This window comes from Orbilia oligospora (assembly GCF_000225545.1).
Source record: "Orbilia oligospora ATCC 24927 unplaced genomic scaffold scaffold00006, whole genome shotgun sequence".
Classification (NCBI taxonomy): domain Eukaryota; kingdom Fungi; phylum Ascomycota; class Orbiliomycetes; order Orbiliales; family Orbiliaceae; genus Orbilia; species Orbilia oligospora.
The window spans coordinates 1939389-1951718 of record NW_011645563.1 but is presented as its reverse complement, the minus strand read 5'-3'; the positions used below and the strand labels follow the sequence as shown (position 1 = coordinate 1951718).

At 44.6% G+C, this 12330-nt stretch overlaps 2 protein-coding genes across 2 annotated transcripts; both read right to left on the bottom strand.

Moving 5' to 3' along the window:
• Window positions 1–1198: 1198 nt before the first annotated feature.
• Window positions 1199–5430, bottom strand: AOL_s00006g572 (uncharacterized protein; the record flags this gene model as incomplete). Its single annotated transcript, XM_011119881.1, has 3 exons — window positions 1199–3542; window positions 3636–4425; window positions 4569–5430. The coding sequence occupies 3 exons, from the start codon at window positions 5428–5430 to the stop codon at window positions 1199–1201; spliced, it is 3996 nt and encodes a 1331-aa protein (XP_011118183.1).
• Window positions 5431–7465: 2035 nt separating this feature from the next.
• On the bottom strand, window positions 7466–9351 carry AOL_s00006g571 (uncharacterized protein; the record flags this gene model as incomplete). Its single annotated transcript, XM_011119880.1, has 2 exons — window positions 7466–8492; window positions 8570–9351. The coding sequence occupies 2 exons, from the start codon at window positions 9349–9351 to the stop codon at window positions 7466–7468; spliced, it is 1809 nt and encodes a 602-aa protein (XP_011118182.1).
• Between the last annotated feature and the right edge of the window lie 2979 nt (window positions 9352–12330).

The following is a 12330-nucleotide window of genomic DNA, read 5'->3' as shown; positions in this document are numbered from 1 at the left end:
AGCCATCTATGACGAAAAGAACATTTCAATGGTTTCACAGACAGCTTGGGTAGAGAAGGTTGTAAAAGCAATGTTGATCTCATAGGTCACAGAGCAGGGAAGGGTAGAATCCTTTGGCTAGTTTACATTGGTGTGGAATACCGATTCGACGTATTACTTTGTGCAGATTCCAGACCTCAGCAAAGCCCCCGGAATATCGGCTGCACGTCAAATGCCGACTAGGTTACTTAAAAGTTTCCTTCCAGGTTGCCGTTCTCAGCGGATCCTAGCTATAAGTATTCACTCTAAATCCTACAGATCAACTACTCTACCAAGCTAGCTTTGTATGTGAATCTAGGGTGTTTGTTCGAACTATCTGATTATAATTATGCCTCCAGACCAGGATTATATCTGCCTCGAGCAATTGATCAGATATATATTCGAATAAAATATGGCACCGCCCAAAAATCATAATCAACTAAACCGTATAGCTCCGGCCGAAAATGGCAGTATTACGGAACCGCAACCTAAAAGTGCCTCAAAGTTAATTAACCGCAAACGTATCGCTTACTATGCATGTTGCGTGTTTACATGAAACATGTAGTAGTTCATTATTCATTCTACCTGGCCCATAGGTATCAACCCAAACTCGTGGCTGAAGGGAACACCGTCTTCTGAATTCCGCACTAAGGGCCTGACAGCTACCGTGGTTATATCTTTTAGGTTGAAGTAACGTTGCTCCCCTGATATTGCCTGCAAATATGTATCGTAGGTTATTCTCAATCTTGAAGTAAAGGATAGAAATCAGACAAATCATAGGAGCTTAAAAGTCGAAACAATTCAATATACCTCTAACCACAGGAGCAGTATAATGGGCAAATACAACTATTCTATTCGAATTTTTCACTTTGTCCCGATTTTTTGATGTTGATGTCAACCCCCGTCTTGCTAAGTATTACCGGTTTAGTTATGTTGCTATTTGGATTGTTGCTTACATAAATGCTGCAAGTCCAACGTTCGGAAGCATCTGGCGAATTCATGATAGACCACCGAATGTGTGTTTTACACCCCTTGAATTTGCTGGGTTTCTTGTTGGATTGTAATAAATAAATTTATAAATTATAAACTAGATTTCAAAGGTGATCAGAGTAATTTACTCGGTCGCCCGTCTAAACTAGACTATGCCAGCAGCATAATTTTAATGTAAAATGGGCGGCAGCTAGTACTCACGTCTAATCTTTTTTGCTGTCAATGTTCTAATAACATCTTCGTGCCCGTTGGTTATCGCATGTTGGAGCGGTGTTTTACCCTCCTCGTCTATCATTTGTAAGTTCGCCCCTTCTTCTACTAAAAACCTGACGATGTCCTCGTGCCCATTTTCAGCTGCGATCGATAGCGGAGTTTGAAGACGGTTGTCCATGGATTCCAGGTTGGCTCCATGCTCCAAAAGCAGCTCAAGCGTATCTTGATCATAGAGCCAATAACCACTTACCCCCACCGACAACGCTGTCCGACCCTTGATATCTCTGGTTTGCAAATCCACCCCGTTCTCCATTAAAAATTTGATGATATCCCTATTGCGACTTTTAAATGCCATATATAGCGAACTGGCATCAAGTGTCGCCCCCTTCTCTGCCAGCATCCTAATCATTCCTTGTTTCTTCTTTTCTATAGCTACCTGAAGAGGTGTTGTCCCATCATCGTTTGGAGCATCTGGGTCTGCCCTCTCCAACAGTGCTCTGACAACACTTTCGTCCCCTTCTTCTACCGCAAACGTTAGTGGTGTTCCGCCAAATAAATCGTCGTACTGATCCAGATTTATTCCCTGATCTACCAACAACCCAACGATACTGGCATAGCCACCTATTACCGCGTTCCGTAATAACTGTTGGCCATCTTTTCCGTCGAAAGCTGTCAAATCCACTCCCTTTTCCATCAAAAGCCTGATGGTATCTTCATACCCATAGGCTGCCGAAGTTAACATAATTTCTCGGTAGTTGTCTTCGTCTTCCCAGTTGATTAAGGCTTCGATGAGGTATCTGACATCGTCACTATCCTCATCGTAATCCAACTGACTTAGAAGGGTTTCACCCAGCCTATTTTTAACTTTCAGGTCCGCCCCTCGGTCCATCAGCATCCTTAAAGCACCCCACTCACCATAACCAAGCGCCTCCCAGAGTGCCGTTTCACCATCCTCATTTTTATCCTCCACGCTTGCCCCGCTTTTTATCAACAGCTCTACGAAATCCTTCCCGCCTCCCCCCGCCGCAACCATTAGTGCCGTTTTACCGTTCTTATCTTTCGCCTCCACGCTTGCCCCGCTTTTTATCAACAGCTCTGCGATCATTTCATGGCCCCGTTCCACCGCAGCCATTAGTGCCGTTTGTGCTTCCGTATTTACCGCCTTTATATCGCTTTTGCTTTCCATTAACCGACGAAATATACTGTCAGACCCATTTCGCGCCGCAATAAACAGTGGTGTTTGACCACGATGATCCTTAACTTCTAGGTTTACTCCTATCCCTATTAGCATTTGCACTATGCTTTCGTGCCCGTTTCCGACCGCAAGTGAAATTGCCGCTTCGCCAGAACTATTCTTCGCCTCCGGATTCGCACCGCTGTCAATTAAAACCCGCATGATATCTTCGTACCCCTCCTTTGCTGCGAACAATAACGCTGTACGGCCTCTATTATCTGCAAGCTCCAGATCTACTCCATCGCCCGCCAACATTACTTTCGTTACTAGCGTTAACCCACAATGTGATGCAACATGGAGCCCTGTCACCCGGTCTATGGATTCTCTGCCGTAAAATCCATATTCACTCGCGGTGAACATAGCCTGGACGCAAGCCAATCGTATATCCTCCTCCGAAAGAAGATTAATAGCCAATTCAATCATCTCAACTCGTCTCGTAAACCAATCGACGTCAGAATTCGTGCTAAGTTCGCGGGGCTTCTCAACATCATTTGTAGATTCTCGGATATGGTAGTCCCAGTTCTTTGCAGCATATTTGTATAGAGCGTTTGACTGCAGCCTCTGCTTAAACTCTTCGTAGGTTGAACATGGCCCCAATTTGAATGTATCGTGTGAAAGGTAAATAACATATATTTTCGCAATATCGCTATGGGAGTTGGGGAACCAGGTCATTTTAGTCCGTTCAAAATATTCTTGCATTGTATAATGGATCAGCCTTATGATGTTGCTCTGTTCGTCGATGGTAACTAGGCCCCGACAGTATGAAACGAGATCGTCAACGTCGGAAAGATTCGCCATATCGATTTCGGATGCTTCGTCCGGATGTTCTACTGCGATCGCATACTGGAGCTCTGCTTTAGTAAGAGGTCTTGATGCACAGATTATCCAAGACAAAACTTGAAAAGCTGTTTCCGTCAATACTATGTCTCCATATTCTTGAATGCTTTCTATAATGGATTGGTACGTATTATCGTATGCACTGGCAGAGGACTTCCCCTGGGCGGTAAAACTCTCTAAGGCTTCGTTTAACTTCTTAAGCGACCTTGAGGTTTTTATCGTTTCGAAACAGAGATGCGCTAAGAGGAACCTATATTATGGTGGGCTCATAGTTTGTATATAAGCAATCTGAACGACAGAGAAAGGAGGTGGGTGTTGAGGGCTGGATGTTTAAGGGCCTTACATTCCCTGAGCAAGTTTCGAGATCTTATCTATAACTATTGTCTTGTTCTTACGTACGATGTTCCCCCCTGAGTGTAATATCTGGCCTTCCAGGTATTTTATTATATCTGCTTCTGATGCCCGTATTTCCAACTCCATCAAGCTGATCTCGTGTCTTTCAAAGATACCGCGGATTTCTGGAATAGGTCGTGAGGTTGCAAAAATGTTTAATGCGTAATTCTTATGAATCTCAAATAGCTGTCCTAGAAATTCTGAGCACCGTTCATACTCATCGAGGGCATCAACGACAATGAAAACTCTTGAGTATGAGGCCACGACGGCGCCAAGGGCTTTGATAATTTCCGTTCGTGGAGGCCGGATACCCTTACATCGGTCGTATAGATCTTTCACACAGCTGGATAATGGATCCTGAGTCCGTGCCAATTGCTTCAGTAGATTTGACAGTAGTTCATCCACTGTGATGTGGGCATTCACTTTGTAGTTGAAATAAATGTACGCGACACCAACAGCTGGGTTGTAAGAGTAGCGATCAATTAAATGATCGATGACAATCGATGACAGAATCGTTTTACCCGCGCCAGGAATGCCAGGGCAAAAGAGTACCTCCCTTGCTGTATTCAGCCAGTTTTGGTATTCAGTTGAATTTAAAAGCCATTCGCCGGTTCCCGGTTGCCGTCGGTTGAGGGTGTCATTATGCCGAGAGCTGTCATCAATTGAAGTTATCCAGTCTAAGATTTTCCGATTTTCTTCTCCATCCAGGTTTTTCTTAAGTTTCGTGAGGTTATCAATTGCTATTTGATGTTAGAACTTATGTTACCTCTAACCGTTACAGATAGTCTCAAGTTCCAGGGACAGGTCCAAGTTCCAGTGCCTAGTTTCGTACAAAAGAACCAAGACCATTGCTGAAAGACCAGACCGTCCCAAGAACACTCACCTTCATCAAACTCTTTCTGCCGTACCTGTACGTCAATCGCCGTCGCCGGTACTATGACCCCTAATAGCTCCTTTGTACAAGCTGCAGCGACGGCTGCAGCATATTCCTGCCACTCGTCATTCTTGTTTGAATCAGCGTAATCACAGATGCCGCGTATAACAATAGCGGGGATTCCCACTAGGCCCGCAGCTTCCATTTCAATACATAGAACTTCTTCGTTAAGGCGTTTTGCTATCGAATCACGAAGCTTTTCATCTTTGACAACCTGGTTTCCGGAAGCGATTAAGCCGTAGTGTACCTCGGCTTTTTTAGGGTCCCCGATTGATGTATATTCCGCCTCTAAGTTCGGATGGTTTGCCTTCAGATCATCGAGGTATGTAGGTATCATTGTTTTTCCCTGGAGCTCATGCCGTAATCGCAACGATTGAATCACCGATAGTAACTCCTGAGGCGGACGGCACTCTTTCCCCGTGTGTTCAAAGATGCCATGCTGATTCGTTTTGCCGAAATCCCATTGAGCCCATTCTGTGCCAATCACAACGTCTCCCAATTCAACTTTGCCCGGAATTCCCGCTCCAATCCCTACAAGGAAAAAACTCCTGATAGACGAAAAGGTACGTTTCATGTGATTGGCGACCTTAGCTGCTTGGTTTGTGCCATAGTATCCCAGGGGCAGGCACGTGATAGCCACGTTGTGGCGACCGATGGATCCTAGGGTATAAGCATTCGTGTCGCCGTGTGGTTTCGAATCTAGGCTTGGGTGGGTTTCGTCTAGCATTAAAGTCGCCGCCGTTTGTTCTTTTGACAGAGCACAGATCCATCCTATCGTGTACTCCTCGCGTCCCTTTGAGGTTGTTGACATCGTGAACGATAGAGTTGCGATACGGAACCCCGCCTTGCCGCTAAATCTTAAAATTTAACAGCCTCCTAGCTTGTCGGCCAAACAATCATTTAAATACTGGGAGAGTTCAAGCTGCTAATCGCTGGATTTTGACGATGAATAATAAAGCTGCGAAGGGATATATGCTGCTTCCCAGCGAGGGGTATATTTTAAAACGAGAGGAAGGAAGAGATTAAGTCCCAAAAAATTTTTAAATGCCAATTCGAGGGATCTAATCCAAGGATGCGTGAACGCCTTCGCCTTGCGGTGAGCCAGAGTTCCTCTCAGCCTCAAAGCTCCCACCCACCACGCAGAAATTATTAGGTATTACCCCTCCGTTGCTCATCTGCAGGTTGGATGCCAGATGTGTTGTTCATACACCAACAGTGCATAAAATACGGCTGTATCATGACCAGCCACCTGAACAGCCTCGCGACCTGAAGTGGAGGCATCTTTTGGAGGCGTTAGTCGGATATGTCGAGAAAAACATCGAATCAAGCTGAGACGAGAGACAAGCTATGGCAGCCACGCCTTTGAAACCGTCCAAGTATATACCACCGATTTATTTTATTTGGATATAGGTACCTCAACGTCACATACGCACGCACTTTTGATACCCGCAGAAATTACGAAATAATCTGACATCCTAGCCAAGGCGAGGATTCGGGAGTTTGGTTTTCGATTTATCCCAAATTTTAAAGATCACGGTAAGACTTTTGCTGGAGCATGTTGGCACGCTGGATGTTGTTAATGATATGTATCCGCCAGCGGATATCCTAGCAGGGATGCCGCGCGGAGACCGCAGCATCAGCGGAAGCCTGTTGCCTGCTTTTCGAAGAGCCAGTTTTTATAGATCCTTCATGCTTCATTGATAGATCAAAAATGTGATCGTTTAGGCTTACTTAATGTGCAATCAGAATATCGTTTGCGAACTCAAAAATTTTAACCTATTTTTCTGGATATCGATCCTTCAGGGACGAAAGTATTCCTAGAGTCGACCAAGTGCGGCTCCCGATCACGCAGGGCGGAAGTGCCAAACAGGTGTTCTTACAATTCTTCCCTACGCTCAACTATTATTGATTGATTATTGATTTTGATGCATCAATTAGTCATCGGTCCCCAAGCTAGCTGAGGACTAGCTATTGTTCTGACAACATTATCACAAGTCTCGAGAATGATCACGTGAATCGAGAACGAATTGCATCTGTGTAACCTTGGTCTCGGCAACCCTTGACAATGAGATTTGCCAAGCCAACACACTTGTACAGGACCGCCCAACACTTTTCCTCCGCGTTGCGAGGTAGAATCCAACACGAGCCAGAGGCTACACGCATGTCCGGGTGGTCAGGGCTTACGAGACCAGATGTCAACTAGGCGGGGCCACAGCTGCACAAGCGTCACCCCAATCCGTACATCTTGCAATGTGAGATCGAATGTTTTAGAAGAAGAGTATGCATACCAGTATATCTGTGTCAAATCAGTCTTATCATGACGCAGCGATGAAGTTGCCCATAGCACACCTGGGAAAACTATCTCTTGCCATGTAATAATATTTTGCAAGATAGGTGTACCCCTATCTCATGGCGGCACAGCCGGAAAGTGCCGAGAGTCGAAGATATCGACGGGTGCACGCGATGTTATAGTTACATATTGCCAGAGGTAGTACTAGCTTTCACCCTTCTCGTGACACTTGGGAAAGAGACAATAATAGTTACTTAGGAATTCTATGGAGTGCACATATGTCGGGGTTGGCTACGAAAAATAGATAATACATTTGGGACTATGCTTGATAGATACTAATTATCATATGATATCGATATGCTACAAGCAGTCTCCTATGCCAACGTAACAATTTGATATATGTATTGGCCAATACAAAGGAAAGTGTTAGTAGGTAGGCTCCTTTAACCTCCTACAGAGCACATAAGTATTTCCCGACACTTTTTTCTTGGACATGATCAACCATCAACGCCCGTGCACGGACCACAAGCTAGTTATTCTGCCATGTAGACCAGGCTTATTCAACTAGAGGCCAAGGCAAATACCTAGTAATCTCGCCCGCACCACCCCCAGCCCCACCTTCACCACTACCACAGTCTCCACCCTCTCCGCCGGGCTCACCCATGTACCCAGTCGAAGGCTCTTGGGGGACTCTTATTGGAGGGAACTTTGGATTGACAACCGGAGGTGCAAATTTGTCTGCCATCCTCAATGAAAGTGCCACCAATGTGAGTGCTGGATTTGCTTCCGGACTGACCGGGAAGACGGATAGATCACAAACTGAAAGATTTTCGAAGTTCTTGACCCTGAGATTGGAGTCAACAACACCGTCAGTGCTTTTAGGTCCATCCATCCGCATGGTGCCACACTCATGGGAGAAGACTCCAAAGCCGAGTTGTACTGGTCGTGGAGCTGGGAGGTCGCTGGCAAAGTCTGGTTTGTCGTAAAGGAACAAGTTCCTGATCCTGGCACATATATCCTCCATCGCACACTGTACGTCTGGACCAAGTGGTGGCCGAACAATGTGGATGACAGGATCCTTTCCAGGAGTACTGAGGACCTCGTTCCCATCGTTCAACTCACCCACAAACTCGAACAACACACAAATGGTATCATAGTCATCTTCATTAACATCGCTAAGCCCCTTCTTCAGTTCGAAAGGACGATTCTTTTTAAGAGAATAGTAATGATTCGTGGGGAGTGATGCGGAGCTGCCAGCCAAGAAAAAGTTGGCATTGACAGTCACGGTGACCAAACAGGTTTTACCTGCGACCGGTAAGATTGTTTTCATGTTGACAGGTGCCATTGTCAATCCACCGGACTTCAATTTGGCGAATCGAACATAGCATACGTCGTGGTCAATAAGGCCCTTTCCTACAAGTCCGAGAGACTTGAAGGACCCGAAACCGCTGTTGAGTGCTATCGCTGGTGTACAAATAGATCCTGCAGCTAGAATTACTTCCGCAGTGCCAACATCAAGGTTCTTAATCATTCTATTTTCACCATCTGTATGACGGACGAGGATGGAGGTAGCCTTTCGTTTACTATAAAAACAGAGAGAGTTCGTTAGTTAAACCCCTTAAAAGAACTTCAAAAGTGAGGATGGATATAGAGTACTAACTCGTCGGACCCAACTGTTTCATGCTCAACGGAAAGTACTTCCGTGTTCAGAAGTACTGTCAAATACCGATCGTGTGCATAGATTCGATTCATCAGCGCCAATGTGGTACTGTATGCACCCTGGGGGAACTTATACGGGGCCGCAGAGTTAAATTGTGCCGCAACTGGCATGAGGTCGAAGTTTGAACCAGGTAAGGCTCCATTTAGGCTGACTCGTACGCCTTCAAGAGCTTCGGCCGTTATCTGGCCGCTACCTTTAGGGTATACAGCAGTGCTTTGAGAATAGTCAGTTATGAAATTGAATGCATAATCATATCCATTCACTTCAAACTCCTCGCCTTCACGGTTGTAGACCTTTTGCTTCTCGGTGAGGTATTTGGTAATATCCTCAGGGAAGTGGGAGTCCAGAGTCGGCTTGCTGATCTGTGGAGTCCAAATACCCCAAAGATTGGATCTACCACCTACGCAGTAGACAGGCCCACCGATGTATGGGGTGGAACCTTCGGTGCAGCGCACTTTGGCTTTGACGGCGTCATAGATAGCCTCATTGCCTTCAGGGGAGTTACTAGCTCCGCGCTTGAAGTATGGGCGTGAGGTATTAAGAACGTGGGTATTGAAGATAGGATGTCCTCGTTCAATGAGGAGTACTTTTTTCTTTCTTTGAGAGAGGACTTCGGCGAGAGGGCCACCTCCCATGCCGCTTCCTACGATGATATAATCGTAGGCATTGTTCTTGCTAAGAAGCCCGACAACGTCAATGTCGGTGGATGCAATGTGCTCCATGATAAAGGTATCTTAGATAGCTAGTTTCCTGGCAAAAAAATTATCACTTTTGGTAAAGCAGATGTTATATTTTGCACGTCAAAGCCAGGAGAGGAGGATCTAGGTGATGCTGTATTTCCACCCGCTGCTGAACCACAAATATCAGGATCCCCTCCGCCATTAATATACCCACTTTTACACAACCCTACAAAAGAAATACCTTATAAAGAGATACTTTTATGTTGTGCAGAATGGAAGCTATGTAGCTACCCCGCACTTGATATTCTATCATATCAAAATCCTGCAGAACGGGATATCAAGTTCCTGCAACCAACGCCGCATTCGGCATGCTTGTCCCACACCCTTCAAGCATTCTGCAGATCCGAGCGGGACAGATAAGGTAGAATTACGATTTTACGTGGTTACCCGCATACTGAATTGGTTCCCGCCTAGGCAGATTTCTTCCGACCGCGATGGATTGCAGAAAATTATGCATTCAGCCCACCGACATGGAATTGTGAGGAAACAAGAAAAAAATGATACTTGTCTGGCTGAAAGAGTAGAGCGGCGATATCATTGGTTGAGTTTGAGGATTTAACCGAGCCGCCGCATCGTGATCGATCTCTTCCGGCCTGTGTTGCGTGTGGGGAACTTCCTCAAGTCGCGTGCAGAGAGTGACCTTCTCGCAAAGTCAACGGGGTGGGTTTGAAATTGATATCTGCTGGCTATACACCATCTTAATGATAACTGATGGTCTGGATTTGTCAAGTTGTATGTTCCCCGGTGCCGGTGCCCCGTTGACAATGTACGACCAAGTCCGAGTGCTGTGCTAACTCGTGTTACTCAGCTCCGTCAGCAAGGGTACAAAAACGTGTAAAAGGTGTATACATCATAGAGTTTGACAGCATATTGTTAGGGATTTCTCACCGACTTCTATGAGTTTATTGCGGGGTTCCTCCAGCCTCCATCCGGCTTCCCTTTGCCGTGTACACTGTTCTTTCGTGTAGCACGACAGATACGTTCGAGACAACGCAAGAGCGAACGGGAAAACCGAAAGAAGATGAGAAAGATGTTTTTAGATAATCAGCGACAAGCACCAAGCTTAAGCAACCTTCGAGGGATACCGGAAAATATAAGATTGGAGGCTAGGAAAGGAGACTGGAATCCTGCTGACCTCCTGGCCCAACTTCTTGGAAGAACGCCATTTAATTCAAAAGAAGCTAGCATAAATTTCTCAGTATACAATTGAGTAATCCCGTAGTAGAATGAAATTGACAAAAAAGGTAAAATTCCCCGATAAAGTAAATCCTGTGACTCAGCAGGGGTTTGTGGTTTCTAAAGATGGTGTTAGGCTAGACTGTTATAAGTTAATATCCAAGTTTCTGAAGTTGATGTATCCCTTGCTTGGGTATTATTTGCGGTAAAAAAGAAACTGTGTTGATATCATGATGTAGTCATCTAGTCATGCATGTCAGGCCTTGGGCCTTACGCGCGAAACGACCCCTATCCTTTCTCTGCACGAAGCTGGCCTACGGATATCAAGATATAGAGAGACGGTATGGTATCTGCTCGGTATACGAAAGACACAAAGTGGGCTTTTAAATTTGAATTTGAGTCAAGTTGGTGTATGCATTTGTGGCATCTCGGCCTCGGATCTTTGAGAACGACCCTGAAACAAGTTGCCCAGCCTAGAACACACTCTATTATTTTCCCACGAGGCTCGAGAGCGAATCTACGCGAGACTGCACGAGTCTTCCACGATAATTAAAGTGGGTTTATCCGCTTTCCTGCAAACGAGCGAGAGTATCTCCGGATACATATTGCCCTTACTTCGAGGAATATTTGTGTTGCTGTAACAAAATACCACAATGTTTATGTGTCGAACGACAGTCTCGAGCTCGTCAACTGTGTAAATCTCAGTCTCAAAATTGGATGCGCCAATAGGCTATGTATTCCATTTACAACCATTTCTAAAGATGATGTCGGAGGTAGCAGGCTCATAGACGCTCATTACGCCATATATTTCGGAATGATTTCGCTTCTTGACCCAAATTTTACATCCTATCAAACTACGATACATATATGTACGCATGTATTTAACGTAAGATTCAATGAAATCCAACCGAATAATTATATAAACTTGCTCAAGGCAAGTTGTACTTGTCTCTTACCGGAAACTAGGAGGATTGCACGAGTTTTGCGTAAAATGTTACATCCATTGGCAACTAGATGAGGTAGTGTATTTGAATTCGAAACACAGATGCATATTTAGCTCGTTGTAGATGCGATAGTATTTCTAACTCGATATTAGTTATAGCAGTTCATGCAGAGATAATTGGAGTCGATGGGATTGAAGAACCCGATAATAGATGGAAAACTAGAGTACCGATACCATTTCATGTAGAGAATAGAAATAAAACGAAGCTCTAGGATCAAGATAAATACTTAATGAAATGCTTCTCATTCAGAGCACCGTAAAGTAACATCTCATAGCCTATCGAGAAATATTATTGGTAGTTTCAATTCAGTAGCGATAATTCCATCCGCAACAATGTAGATATTATAGATTTTTATAATCCTTCATTTCATATTTGTCGTAAGATATAAGTTCACCGTGATCTCGGTACTTCCTATCATAACCTCACAAGAATTCAAATTAAGCGATCGTATAGAATCATTCGAGAGTCCGCATCTTATCCGAAGTTATTTTGCCGGAGGATAAATGAGTTCGCAAGTTTGGGTTCTATATACATTGGGTAATCTGAGAATTTCAATCAAATGATCTATTGAATCCAAAGAACGTTGATTGAAACGTAGGGCGCCACTAGGGGCTGATAACGTACACAATAGACGATTACAAGATATGTATATGGTATTGACGACTTCTAAAGATGGACTGGTAGTCGAAATAGTATGAAGTTACAGTAATAATATACATCAGCCAAACGATCGAGAAAAGATAATTCAAGTCTAGTAGAAGTTCTCTGTTGTGGATTTTAG